Raw genomic sequence first — 15,101 nt, 5'->3', positions numbered from 1 at the left:
TACCAAAAACGTGGGATGTTGTTTAAATATTTGCTTGACTTACCTTGCTGTTTTGTTGTGTGCTCCTTAAGGTTTTCCATCTGAAATTTCAGTATGTTGTTTTTGAGGTTGCGGATCTCCCCGGCCTGTGACTGCAGAGTAGAGTTCATATGTGCCAAGTCTCTCTCCAGACCCTTTTTAATGTTCTGAATTTGATTTGTTTGATCATCCAGCTTTCCACACAGCCCTTCCAGTGTAGCCACCCTATTGTCTACTGCAGAGACACCTTCAGCTACCCCTGCTGCATTCTTCTTACAAAGGCTTAGCTCTGTGGTCAACTGGGTGCTCAGTTTATCTAGTCTGTCTCTGAGCTCTTCCACCTGAGTCGGACTTGGCTTGCTCTCTCGACTGGACAGAGGAGGTAGCACTGATGGTCTGTGAACCCATCCTACTTGCCCTGCCAGGCAACAACTAGAGTTCAGGGTCTGAAGATCTTGGCTAAACTTGCTCACTGCATCTCCCAACCCTGTCACAGCTCCGGTCAGGCCACTCATATTATCCGCCAAAGGCTTTAGCTTTTTATGAATGTCTTGAATGCCATCACTGTTCTGCTGTTTCACAAGTTCCACATGATCAACCATGTCTTCTAATGTAATAATTTTGGCTGCATTGTCTTCAACATTAGTGTTCAAGACATCCAGGTCCTTCATAATTTTTTTTACATCCTTGGCAATACTTTCCTGACCCACTAGTTTTTGAGGATCAATGGACAGACCGGACTTGCAATCAGTGGAGCAGATCTTCCCGATAGAATTAAATTTGTCCTCCAGCCCCTGAATAATATACTTGTTATTATTAACCTGAGTTTGCAATGCATTAACAGACTCACTGAACATTCCTGGGAAGGAGTTGTTGCTCATGTCAACCAGAATGGCTGTAAACTGGTCTTTCACAGAACCCAGTTTCTCATTTAAAAGCTGCCGAATCTTTGCAATCTCATCTGCTAGTTCTTTGGTTAGCTTCTCTTCGACATAAAAGCAATATGTCTCTGCATTCTTCTCAGTCACATTCATTCGGTCCTCCAGCTCAGCCAAGCGCAGGCTAAACAGATCCTCCGGCTGAAGTGTGGACAAGTGCTTCAGTTCATTGTCAAAACGGGCATTTAAGACTTGATGAGCTTCTGCCACGCGCTGAATTGCCTGTCGTACATCGCTGTCATCATCTTTTAACTGAGCTGTTTGCCTGTGCGTGCGCACCAACCCATCAGACATGGCCATATCCAGGAGTAACTCATGGAACTCCTTTCTGAGGTCGGCCTCCTTTCTGTCCAATATTTTTGTCAGGTTGTCGTAATGTCTTTCCTGGCTCTCTCTGCATGTCTTCTGAAGAGACAGAATCCTGTCATCGCATGTACTTTTTAGCTTGGCGATATTGTCCTTCATGTCCACAAGCAGATCATTTTTTAGTTTCTCAAACTTAGTGTCGATGTAGTCCTGGAGTATACCAATGTCTGAGGAGGAATCAACAGTAACAGCTGGTCCCTGTGACGCTTCCATAAGCATTTGGATCTGACCAACATGTGCTGTCAAAGTGTTTCGTAGCTCCTCAATAGCCTCATCCTTGCTCTTCAGAGCATCGGCCATATCATTAAGCCTGGCCAGCACGTGTTCCATGCCCCTGTCTTCTTGGGAGAGCCCCCTTGTTGTTTGGTGCCCATCCAGAAGCACTGCACTTTCTTCTGTGCCACCTGTTCTTGCATTGTCTGGTGAATGCATGTTGTTAAGAAGAGTGACAAGCATTTTGCTGGCGTCCTCCTGTAAATCAGTACGCAGGTTGGCAGACATACTACCCATGGCTGCCTGAAGGTCCAGCACTGTTTGCGAGAGACGCTGCACTTCTTCCTCCAAGTGACGAGTCTTTTCAACCCCATGGTATCTGTTGTATTGAGCTGTCTCTCTTCGCTCTGGCCCTTTGCGAGGAAAAAAAACAATGGTAAGTTATATAAATGAAAATATTGCATTATTGCACAGCAGATTTATCTTGGTAATCAAATCTGAATAACAGCTGTCACATGTGTAACCAAATAGAAAGAGAAGACAAAATCATACTCTGGGTATTTCGAGGGTATTCAGGATGGAGCTGAGGATGTGGCTGGTTTTCAGGTATTATATGTCGATTTGGAGTGCCTTTAAGTTCTTTGCAGTCTGGACCCTGGTACCCTGGGCAGCACCTCCATTCCAGCTCAGTAACAGTCTTATAAGATATCTTGTAAGTGGGTCGTAAATGGGTCCGATACCTAGAAAACAAAAGTTTTACCAACTTATTTGCTTTCTTAACAACAAATAATGTAAAAAATAAAGTGATTTCTATTAGCATGCAGCTGACTGAGGAATGAAAGTCTCTGAAATAGTTAACTAAAAATATGTGCACAATACTAACTAGTCCCTATATATTTATCTTACAGGATCTGTACATATTCATTATATTTACATTAAATAGTTTATCATAGCAGTTTAGCCCAGAAGTGCCTCAAATAACCACAACATTCATCATTTTTGTTGTGTCCTTTATAGAGCTGTTCCAAATAGTATAAACAAAAAAAGTTCACTATTAATGCTTTTATTACTTTTACCCTAGGCAGTCCACACTATACAATTAAAATTACACCCAAGGTGGTAATTGACTAGCTGATGGTTCAAACTAGCAAGCTGGCTAATTACTCACAAGTGAAATTTTAGTTGCCAGATATGTAATAATATGTAATAATAATAATTTTGTAGGTGATATTAAAATTGCATGCTGGTTTAGTGTATGTGACATAAGCACACAGCTAACAGCTTCACCAATTAGTCATAGCTTGCTTTAGTAATGTGTCAAAAAAGTTAGTGGTAATACAGTGATAATAATGATTTTATTATTCAAAGTAATTTCATAATATCTTTTAAATAATAATGTTGCTACTGCATTGTGGTAAATAATTTGTCCCAAAAGTTAAATTTTTTTTGGCTCAAGATTGATAAAAAAAAAAATCATAAAAATATCTGTGAGAAATCTAGCCTTTAACTGAAGTTTTTTGCAATTGTTAAAATAAAAAGTTGGGTTTAGGTACTCCAAAAATGTTTTGTGTGAATTTGATCATTTTGGATCTTTGTTGTGCTTGAAGATCCATCCCAGGCTCAGCCTTAGTTTCATGGCAGAGGCAGTCAGATGTTTATTCAAAATCTCAGGTTACTTTATGGTTGACATTGTCATGTAACTAGGTTACAGACAAATAAAAACAACCCTAAAACATCACTAATCCTACACCTCCTTCTTCAACAGTAGGAATTTGTATTCCTTAGAAAGTGTATTTTCTTAGTTGTAACTGATTTTATTCTATTTATTTATGCATTTTCTCCAATTTTTCTTCCTATTCAGCATAGTAAATTTGTCTTCTGCTGCTGGGGATCCCTGACTGCATTCGAGGAGGCACAGTCCACGACCCGTGCACAGTCCTTTGCGAACCCCTTCTTTTCGCACATGCATTCTGCATGGACGCCTCCATCTGCCAATCAGGGTCCTTGCACAGCCTTTGAAGACCCCACCTACATAGTCCAGTCAACCTGCTCTAGCAGACACAGTGGCCAATTAGTGTCTGCTGCAGGCACTGCCAATTATGTCAGCTAGATGGCGCCCAGCCGACCGGCGGCAGCGCCAAGTTTCGAACCAAGGAGTTCAGAATCTCTGTGCTGGTGTGCTAACGGAAAATCCCGCTGCACCACCTGGGTGACTATTGGATAATTTTTTACCTATAATTAAAATCCTTTTTGTGTGGCAAACAAGTTAATTACTGCTTTAAATGGTTTTTTTTATTATTATTTACCTATCGGCCTTTTAGTGAAAGTGGGCATTTCAGGCATATTTTTGTTCTCTTTCTTTTCTACCAAGAATATGAGTGACTAGAAGAATTTGACCTACATTACCAGAAAGAAATTAAACAACTTCTCCATTTTGTTGTTCCAACTTGAAATTCAAACAGGCTCAACTGGTATTTTTGTCATTTGATGTAATATATGTAATATGTGTACTTGAAAATGTTAATAAAAAAAGTCTCCTGGGATATTTCTGTAATAGAACTGCACATCTGGATCCCAGTATTTTTCCCTCATTCTTTTTTTAGCAAAACTGCACAAACTTTGATATCACATCAAATGAAAACAACTGATTTTAAAAGAGTAGCATTGACAGTACTTGTGTACTTGGGTTGTACTTGTGGAAAGTAAATTTCCACCCCAGTTTTAAATCTCTAACAGGTTTTTTTCTAGTATTGTTATATGTTGTATTTGTACGTTTTTATTTTGCTTTTAGCCCGGTCTAGTCCCCCAGTCATTGCTGAGTTACCCGGTCATTACTGATGGAAGAACATCCCCACAACAAGATGCTGGTTGTTTTATAACAAGCGCAATGCTTTATATGGCTCTTGTAAATAAATTCGCTTTCTTTTTGTCCACCCATAATTATCCTTCCATAATTCTCAGGTTTGAGTGTCTTGGTTGTCCTGTGAACAGCTTTTCTCAAGTAACCTTTGACATTCTAACTGCTAACTAATGTCCTTTTTATCCTGTTTTTGTAGTTTTTGTAGTTGTTTGTTAGTTGTTTTTGTAGTTGAAGTTTTTGTAGATGGTGTGCCTTTTAGCCAAAATCTGTCCATTTTCAAAAAATAAAAGTACTCTGTGACATGGTTTTAAGTTTGGGACTAGGGGTGGGTTTATAAAATCGATTTTTCGATTCGAATCGATCTTTATTTGAACAATCCGATATCGATTCATATAAACGCGATATCGATCTTTTAAATACGCCCCTTTTTACGGTGCACACGGAAATCTGTTACCCCCTTTCATTTCGCGTGACCAGCCAGTGTTTTTTCATGCAACGAGATCTGACCTGCACATCAGTTTAGCATGGCAGAAGCTCAAGTTATGACCACTACACAACTTTTTGCACTGATTTTCGCTCGGCGACAGGATTTCGCTGGATTCGGGAGGAACTCGGTGTTCGCTCTGCGATCAAAACTCGGCTCTCAATCAATGTGTGATGTTGTGATGGAAACACAGGGGAGATGTTGTAAACAGGTGGTGGAGCGCAATATAGTTTCTATCAGAATACATCAGCAAACGAGTTTTACAGTATTTCTGACCTGATCATTCTCTACAAAACAAAATATTTATTAACCTCCAACTCACTATAGAACAAGCCATGCTGCTCGTGTTGCCAAATCCACTCAGATTCATTTATTTCATCAGCGCACAAACTTTCATCTCTCGCGACTTGTTGATGTGCATGTTTGGACGTGGTATCATTAAACCTTTCATGACTTCTCACGTGTGTTTTCGTGACAAAACGTAGTTTTGGAGACCAGAGAAGCTCGCCTGTGATTCCCCCTGGTGATAGATGGTGTAGTGTAAAACCCCCCATCGCCGATCAGTCGTGTAGTGTGAACATTACAGCGACCAGGTGTTAATCAGAGTGTCGTGTAGTGTAAACTTGGCATAAGCTGTTCAACAGCCAGGTGTATGTTTACATTACATTTACAATGTTGTAGCGTGTCAGATATATAAAATAATAATAAAAAATGAATGTTACTGTTTTCTGTTTTGGATTAATTATTTATGTAAACAAAATACACAAATATTTTTAATAATGAGTGTTCTTTGTACAATTATCACATTCGTTCTCTGAACATCTTTACATATTTAAACAAAACCTGTTAATGTAACTCAAATATGCCTAACTGTGTTGAATCGAAATCGAATCGAATCGGAAATCGAATCGAATCAGGACGTTGTGAATCGAATCGAATCGATCCAGGAAATTAGTGGCAGCCCTATTTGGGACATTTGAAAAAACTATGACACTGGATAATTTAGACATTTCCTTGGCCTAAATCAGTGGTCCCCAACCACCAGGTCATTTATTATCTGGCCACACAGAAAGAATAAATAACAATCGCTACAAGAGCAATTACATTTTCAAAACTCTTCAGGTGTTATTGTTTCCAATCACCACTAGGTGGAGGCAGCACTGATTTTCCATTCTATAGTTATTCTATTTTAAATCCTCTCGTTACCGCTGGTCCGTGAAATTATATCTTATATGAAACTGGTCTATGCTGCAAAAAAGGTTGGTGACTGCTGCCCTAAAGATACATTTACAATTAAGTTAACTTTAGATTGAAGTTGTAATACTACAAACTGTACAGTGATGCGTCACCTCATATTTATAACCAAGTTAAACAGAAAGTCATGGCAGACCATATGGTGAAAATAGTGAAAATGTAACAGTTAACATTTTTTATGAAAAATGGCAATTACTCTAGACTGTGTATAAGAGAATCAGACAGAATCAGACATCCAAGTGGTTTTAAACGTTAAAATATTGTTTTGTTCAGTTTGGGAGAAAATAAACTCCTCCTTTTACATTCTTTTACAAAATTATGCCATGCCTGCAAGAATCCTAAATTTAAAAGTAATTTCAATTAATTTAATCCTGTTGAAATTTTGTATGCTAGCACTTGGTTCTCCGCAAATAAAACACAACAAAACGTGACAAACGAACTTAGATCCCCATCAGTGCTGTAAAAAAAAAAAAAGAACAGATAGCATCATTTCCTGTGTTGGGGAGAAGACTGTGTCAGCTTTCACATCTGTGAGATCATTTATGTATGAAAACAATCAAAAACCATGCTCTCATACAAATTCTCCCTGATAGCTACAATGCATATGACTCTCCATGGGAACACAATGTTTTACAGAAACTGTGATGTCAACCTCATTATGAAACCTAATACACAACACTCAAAGCCAGTCATGCATAAACTTTTGGGTTATTTTCTCTTCCCGAAGCAGGATTGATTTTAAATTAGAAATTTGTGAATTGTAAGACGGCAGCCTCTGGGTTCATCAAGTAGAGATTAGTGTGGAATTAAACTAGACTTCTTCAAATGTCATCCGAGACTGAGAGGGTTTTCTCAGGAGATTAAACTTCATGATAAAATGTTTACTGGAAAGGATTTTATTGATGCCACATTTACGTTTATCCTCAATAGAGAAGTACTGGTGCCTCCAGTAGCAATAATTTAAAAATATATTATGATCATTTCAGAATTTACTGAAAAAAGACTTATTAGAGGAAGTGTATTAGAGTCAAGCTTATTATAAATACTATATCTTCTTGGAATCACTGGGCTCAAAGCATGGAATACGTCACAGTTTAAATGAAGGTCATTACACAATCACTTACTCATACTAACTTACAGTACATCAAGGAGCAATTTAGAATAGCCCATCCACCAAGTAGCACGTGATATAAAAAAGAGGAATCTGGCACAAACATATCAAACAAGAACATTCTTACAGACCAAACTTTAAATTAGACTTATACAAACTTCAACTTCAACAAGTGCATGTATGCAATTAGCCAGTCAGGTGCAGGCTTCATAAGAGCCATGCAGTCAGTACAGATGTCGCAAAAGAAACTACAAGTTAACAAGTACTGTAAGACATGGTTCTCTACGTTACAGTACATTTTTTAATCTGTGATCCCACATTTAGTGGTTGTTTCCATTGCCAAATGATCCATACTAAAGTACCCATGCTAAATTTGGTTACTCTCTGTTATAAGGACCAAGTAGACCGTGCACATGGTTGACTGGTCAAACAGAACAGCCACCGGAGTAAGACAATACAAGCTATAATTTTAAAACCCACTGCAATATATTTTATATATTGTATAATTTTATACTATACATAAGTGTGTTGTGGGAAAAACCTTAAACAAGGGCAAACCAAAAAGATTAAGACCACAACAACTGCAGTGGGGCAGAAGTAACCTTTGTGTATTTGCTTATAGCATCTTGTGTTATCCAGCCTGACCTTTAGCAAACTTCTTTAATTTTTATCAGTAATCTTGAGCATATGAACACGGTCAATAGCACATTAGGTACGGCACAGATCGTTCTGGATTTGGACTGTATTGTATTGTCCTGTTGGTTGTGCAATAAATAAGGGGTATAATACACATTGCTTTTGTGTTGACAGCGTCTGAAGAAAATCTTCAATTAAACCCTACTTCATTCAAACCTACCTAGCCACACACACTTTTACGACCACAGATTTTGAAAGCCATATCAAATTATTTTAGAATACACAGCCTTCATTACTAATTTTCACTAATAAGTCTGACTCGGGGGGATGGGGGAGGCCCACTTTTAATGCAAATTAAACATGTTGACCATTGTAGGAGTAATACAGCCGTACTTGTGTCCAATCTCAGATACAGTTAGAAAGTACAACAACCACAATTTGTGTGTGACAAATCCAACAATTTTACTTATTAACTGATCAGCATCAAGCAAATCTATGAGATTATTTGTGCAAACTTTTTCAGTGCTGGCAGACCTGAGAGGAAAAAATCTTAACAATGCCCCATAACCATACTGACAGCTGCAGCAGCTGTCCTGGAAAGGCCACAGCTGCCTTCTTGTGTGTGTTGGGAGCTTACTACAAAGTGCAGGGTTAGTGTGGACACTGAACATGTAAAACACTGCAACCTTGGGAAATAGAGACGAACTGCGATATTGTGACGTTCATTAGATTGTAAAAGTCACAGAACATGAATGATGAAGAAATCTTTTAAAAAATCAACCTTGGCTAACAATTGGCCCTTAGACCACATGATGTGGCTTTTCGGCTCATCACTTTGAGTATCAGTGTTTTGTAGAATAAATTTTTAGCAGCATTTTTGGGTGGAGCTAGAGACCACTTGTGATGTCCATATACTTGTAGTAAACCGGTTGAACTGTTTTACAGGGTAAATATAATTTAATTTCATACATTTATATTAAAAAGACATAATACTTTCTGAAGCATTTTGAATTTCTCAAATAGCCTGCCTGTTCTCCTTTTATATGTTTGTTTAACATTTACATTTTACATTTTCAGCATTTAGCAGACGCTTTGCGACTTACACAGTGAGCGGAACACAATGAGCAATTGAGGGTTAAGGGCTTTGCTCAGGGACCCAACAGTGGCAACTTGGTGGTGGCGGGGCTTGAACCAGCAACCTTATGTTTACTAGTCCAGTACCTTAACCACTGAGCTATCACTGGCTCTATCTGCTTAGTGGCTTTAATACATCGATGCACATAGCTGTTGGTAAGCCGGATCCAAATATGAATTAAATTCCCCGCATTATCTTTCTAAAGCAATTCCCAAGACCTAAGCCGCACCCCATTTAGCGTCACTTACGTCATTGATGGGTCACAGTCGAGTTGGTGTGGCGCGCAGGGCGCAGCTTCGGCTTCGAACACAGCTGGATTGTCTGCACGCACCGAGCAGCTCACATTCTTGTGCACGATGAATGCACACCAGTTTCTGCAAATCCAATGATAAAACTAATTGTAAAAACAGTGTATTCTTGACAGACTAGATTTTTAATGCCCCCTAACGTTATAGTAATAGTATTCAATAAGTAACCCAAACATGGACTGTTATGGGGGATTATTATTACAATTGTGAAAAAAAAAAAAACGTGACAGAAAGCAGTTACACTTGATTTTCTTCAAGCAGTCAATTTGTTTTACTGTTCTGAAAACATACTAAATCATGAGAGCCTATTAAAAGTAACAGATAGTAAAGTAGAAGGACGCACCATTCCCTTTACTTTCCATGCTTGTTTAATGCAATGTCAAGACAGTTAGTCATTCCAGAAGTACAAACCGTCTGCATCATTAATAGTAACTGTAAAACTATCACTCAACCAATTATTGGAACCTGTGCATTACATATAGCAGTTTTATTCCACACATGGCTAATAAGTATCTGAATGAGTTCAACTGAAAACTTTTTAACTTTATTTTGCAATTTCAGAGTCCAATAACCCTTCAGTTATAAATCTAGTAGAATATTTCTTTTCAGCTGCTCAGTAGTTGTTATTTTACATAAAAATGGATACTCACTTGTTTCTGTGTCTATGCGCGGTGTACTGCAGACTCAGAGAGACGCTCCCCAACACCAGCACAACAAAACCCAACACGCTCAGGCAAACCATTATAAACCCCAAACATTAAAAACAAACAAGGACCAACATGAAAACAGTGACCGGGACAAACTTTCCTTAGTGCTGTCTTCCCAAAACCTGTCCAGAGAAAAAAGGAGTGTCCGGCAGACAAGTTTGAGGAAAAAGTTTGTTGCAACTCTAGAGGGTCACGCTTACAGGGTTGCCAGATTGAACTTTAATGATTTAGACCAATTACCATTTCAATCCCTTCTTAGTACACTACAAGCCACCCTAAAGTGCAAATTTTCTAAGGATTTCTAAACCACATTAATTACACTGAGACCAGAAATCACACGTAATTAAATTACATCAGAACAAAGCAACTACCAACTTCAGTTTTAATGAATACAAATAGTCTTGTCTGGCAACATTGTCTAGCAGAATTAATGGAGGCGGGACAAGTGGTCCAAAAAACACAATAGGGTTCCTAAATGCCCCACAGCGCCTTTTAACTAACCACAATGTTGTAAATTAAGTGTTTTAAATTTCTTTGCTAAGTTGGTTTACTATGCCATCGCTGTTTATTAATAGTGAAAAGTAAAGAAGTGCCAGTAGGCTACTTAGTCACTGTATTTAAGTACATGTTAACGTATTTGTACTTCACTTGAGTTAAGCAAAAACTATATAAAAGTAAAAAACTGGAAACAGAATATCATATATTATTCATTTACTTGCACTTACTGCTTTATTTCGGTCAGGTCTGATGAGTCTGATGTAATATTGCTTATTAACACTAATATACCTAAATAAATATTTAAAACAAAATACAATACAAGGACACCGTTTAATTTCTAAACTAATTAAAACAAAAAAATCATTATAAAACCTTATCATTCTTTTATTGTCTGTTTTACCACCACTTTATCCTATTTCGTGTCGCGGTGGCTTCAAGTCACTGGGTGAAAGGCAGGAAACACCCTGGACAGGTCCATCACAAGGCAAACACAAACACACACACACACACACACACACACACTGATACGTAAGTGGACTTTTGTATCTCCAGTTAACCTGATTGCACGTCTTTGGACTGTGGGAGGAAACCGGAGCACCCAGAGGAAACCCACACAGACACGGGGAGAACATGCAAACTTCACAGAGAAAGGACCCGGACCACTCCACATGGGAATCAAACCCAGGACCTTCTTGCTGTGAGACGGCAGTGCTACCCACCAAGCCAGCTTTTTTAATACACTCACTCTCACCTACTTAACTGCTTATCCAATTAGGGTCACGGGGGTTGCTGGAGCCTATTCCAGCTTTTCAATGGGCGCAAGGCACACAGTAACACCCTGGACGGGGCGGCAGTCCACACATACACACACCCATTCACCTATAGGGCAATTCAGTGTCTCCAATTAACCTGCATGTTTTTGGACTGTGGGAGAAAACCGGAGCTCCCGGAGGAAACGAAGACATGGAAAGAACATGCAAACTCTGCACAAGAAAGGACCTGGACCGCCCCGCCTGGGGATCGAACCCAGGACCTTCTTGCTGTGAGGCAACAATGCTACCAAACGAACTTTTTTTTACATACATACATACATACATACAGTGTATCACAAAAGTGAGTACACCCCTCACATTTCAGCAAATATTTCATTATATCTTTTCATGGGACAACACTATAGACATGAAACTTGGATATAACTTAGAGTAGTCAGTGTACAGCTTGTATAGCAGTGTAGATTTACTGTCTTCTGAAAATAACTCAACACACAGCCATTAATGTCTAAATAGCTGGCAACATAAGTGAGTACACCCCACAGTGAACATGTCCAAATTGTGCCCAAATGTGTCGTTGTCCCTCCCTGGTGTCATGTGTCAAGGTCCCAGGTGTAAATGGGGAGCAGGGCTGTTAAATTTGGTGTTTTGGGTACAATTCTCTCATACTGGCCACTGGATATTCAACATGGCACCTCATGGCAAAGAACTCTCTGAGGATGTGAGAAATAGAATTGTTGCTCTCCACAAAGATGGCCTGGGCTATAAGAAGATTGCTAACACCCTGAAACTGAGCTACAGCATGGTGGCCAAGGTCATACAGCGGTTTTCCAGGACAGGTTCCACTCGGAACAGGCTTCGCCAGGGTCGACCAAAGAAGTTGAGTCCACGTGTTCGGCGTCATATCCAGAGGTTGGCTTTAAAAAATAGACACATGAGTGCTGCCAGCATTGCTGCAGAGGTTGAAGACGTGGGAGGTCAGCCTGTCAGTGCTCAGACCATACGCCGCACACTGCATCAACTCGGTCTGCATGGTCGTCATCCCAGAAGGAAGCTGACGCACAAGAAAGCCAGCAAACAGTTTGCTGAAAACAAGCAGTCCAAGAACATGGATTACTGGAATGCCCTGTGGTCTGACGAGACCAAGATAAACTTGTTTGGCTCAGATGGTGTCCAGCATGTGTGGCGACGCCCTGGTGAGAAGTACCAAGACAACTGTATCTTGCCTACAGTCAAGCATGGTGGTGGTAGCATCATGGTCTTGGGCTGCATGAGTGTTGCTGGCACTGGGGAGCTGCAGTTCATTGAGGGAAACATGAATTTCAACATGTACTGTGACATTCTGAAACAGAGCATGATCCCCTCCCTTCAAAAACTGGGCCTCATGGCAGTTTTCCAACAGGATAACGACCCCAAACACAACCTCCAAGATGACAACTGCCTTGCTGAGGAAGCTGAAGGTAAAGGTGATGGACTAAACCCAATTGAGCACCTGTGGCGCATCCACAAGTGGAAGGTGGAGGAGTTCAAGGTGTCTAACATCCACCTGCTCCGTGATGTCATCATGGAGGAGTGGAAGAGGATTCCAGTAGCAACCTGTGCAGCTCTGGTGAACTCCATGCCCAGGAGGGTTAAGGCAGTGCTGGATAATAATGGTGGTCACACAAAATATTGACACTTTGGGCACAATTTGGACATGTTCACTGTGGGGTGTACTCACTTATGTTGCCAGCCATTTAGACATTAATGGCTGTGTGTTGAGTTATTTTCAGAAGACAGTAAATCTACACTGCTATACAAGCTGTACACTGACTACTCTAAGTTATATCTAAGTTTCATGTCTATAGTGTTGTCCCATGAAAAGATATAATAAAATATTTGCAGAAATGTGAGGGGTGTACTCACTTTTGTGATACACTGTACATATTTATCCTAATCACAGCCTGATTTATAGTACCAGTGTATATTTTCGAATGAAAATTTGTTTACCTTCACATTTTGTAGTTCAACAGGCCAATAGTGAATAATCTGTCATCAAAAAGGTGTGACACTAACAATCCTCACAGAATAATAGAAAGATACTTCATATTTGTTATATGATTCTTCGTATGAAATACATAGGGCCTGTACAAAGTGCCTGTACGTTTTGGGTACCCAGAAACTGGAACTGTGCTTTTTTTGTAGGTCACCACTTCAGTACCAAAGATTTCTATTGTGGTGGGTAACTGTACAGGACCTAATGGTAACCAGGAATGGGGAAAATTTCTATATAATTATTTATGCCATATCACACGAAGTGCAACATGACACACACAAATCAACACAATAATAAAACTATGTTTTAATTTTTTCACCAGAAGCAACATTTATGCTTATTATTATCATTACTATAATTGTTATTATTTAATTTTATAATGAGCTTTTTACTATAAATCAGCAGCTTAAATCACCTGTACATTAGCATCAATTTCTTTTTGTTACTGCAAAGTGTAACTTCAGGTTTACATGTAATTTTTTGCAAGATTTTATTATTATTATTATTATTATTTAAATTTATTTAATTAACTGCTTTATCCTTGTCAGGGTCACAGTGGGACCAAAATCCCCAAAAACACCGGGCGTTAGGCAGGAACACCCTAAAAGGGGCTGTAATCCATCACAGATCAAATCCAACCCCCCTTCCCAGACATAGTTAATCATGCCTGGCCAGTTGATAGATTCGAACCTAGATCTCAGCAGTGGTGGATTCATGTAATAGAACGCTGCACCGCTCAAACACCTTTTTGTCAACAGCTATTAAGATTAAAGTAATTTTTGGTTTGGCACTCCTTTTCCCACGCACCTCCCACAAACTGGCAGTGGGTGAATTGCCTGCTCTAAATTGCCCCTAGGTGTTGTTAAGTAATTGTCCTAATGTGTGTTGCCCTGTAATGGTTTGTTTTTAGGAAGCATTGGACCCACTGTGATTTATGACTTTTGTCTGTTTGAATCAGACACTATGATTTAATGTTGATACATACGTAGTCTTTTAGTGTGGTTATGGTGACAGTTCCAGTTGAGTTGGTGGAAAATGAACCAAAGCTAGTACCTCTAGTTATGTTTTTTTTGTTTTTTTTTTTGAGCCAGTTAATGTTAGAATGTGATTAAATATTATACAGGTCAGTGAAAGGTCAGTTGCTGGGAGGAATGTGTAGCAGCCTCAGGCCCACAGGTATATACATTAGAGGCCAGAGGCTCTGACCAAAAATGCCACCCCTTTTTCTCCCATGAATCCCTCACAACAAACACATTTTCATCACTATTATGTTATTTTAACATTCCTGGCACCATGGGACACATTTACATTGTTTACATTGTTTTTAATACCAAAAAATGTCATTTTAGTATTGGTTAAGTATTAAAAATAAATAAATAAATAAATATTTGTATACATGTCCGTCCACAAAATTGGGAGCTTCATTAGTAAACTTCATAGTTGCGTTAGCACAAAGGTATTGGATACCTGGGTTTAAACCTTTGAATGCCTGTGAAGCATTTTCATTTTATCGTATTGACTCTCACCTTAAAAAACATGCCAATAAATTGACTGGCTGCAACAGATTGATGCATTCTACACTCTGTATTCCTGTCCTATATTCTTGCATTGCTGGAGCCACAGGGTAAAGCTGTCACTAAAGATGAAAGAATAAATTATTTTTGTCAATCATTACTAAATTTGTTGACAGTGTCAACCATGTGGGAAGAAGTTTTAAGGGCGGGGGGCTGAATTAAGTGTGAATCAACACATTTCAAAGTAATCTCAC

General features: G+C 39.2%; 1 protein-coding gene across 1 annotated transcript in view; it reads right to left on the bottom strand.

Moving 5' to 3' along the window:
* The window catches only part of emilin2a (elastin microfibril interfacer 2a), a 31,661-nt gene extending 21,498 nt beyond the window's left edge, over positions 1-10,163 (bottom strand). Inside the window, exons 1-4 of the mRNA XM_062993950.1 lie at positions 9,974-10,163; positions 9,264-9,389; positions 2,088-2,275; positions 44-1,948 (exon numbers count right to left, since the gene is read on the bottom strand). Coding sequence (XP_062850020.1) covers positions 44-1,948; positions 2,088-2,275; positions 9,264-9,389; positions 9,974-10,065 — 2,311 coding nt within the window. The 5' untranslated portion in view covers positions 10,066-10,163. The remainder of the gene's footprint in view (positions 1-43; positions 1,949-2,087; positions 2,276-9,263; positions 9,390-9,973) is intronic.
* Positions 10,164-15,101: the final 4,938 nt, after the last annotated feature.

The sequence above is a fragment of the Trichomycterus rosablanca genome, chromosome 4, assembly GCF_030014385.1.
Source record: "Trichomycterus rosablanca isolate fTriRos1 chromosome 4, fTriRos1.hap1, whole genome shotgun sequence".
In the NCBI taxonomy this organism is placed as follows: Eukaryota; Metazoa; Chordata; class Actinopteri; order Siluriformes; family Trichomycteridae; genus Trichomycterus; species Trichomycterus rosablanca.
The sequence above is the reverse complement of the archived record's forward strand: the minus strand, read 5'-3'. Positions and strand labels throughout refer to the sequence as shown.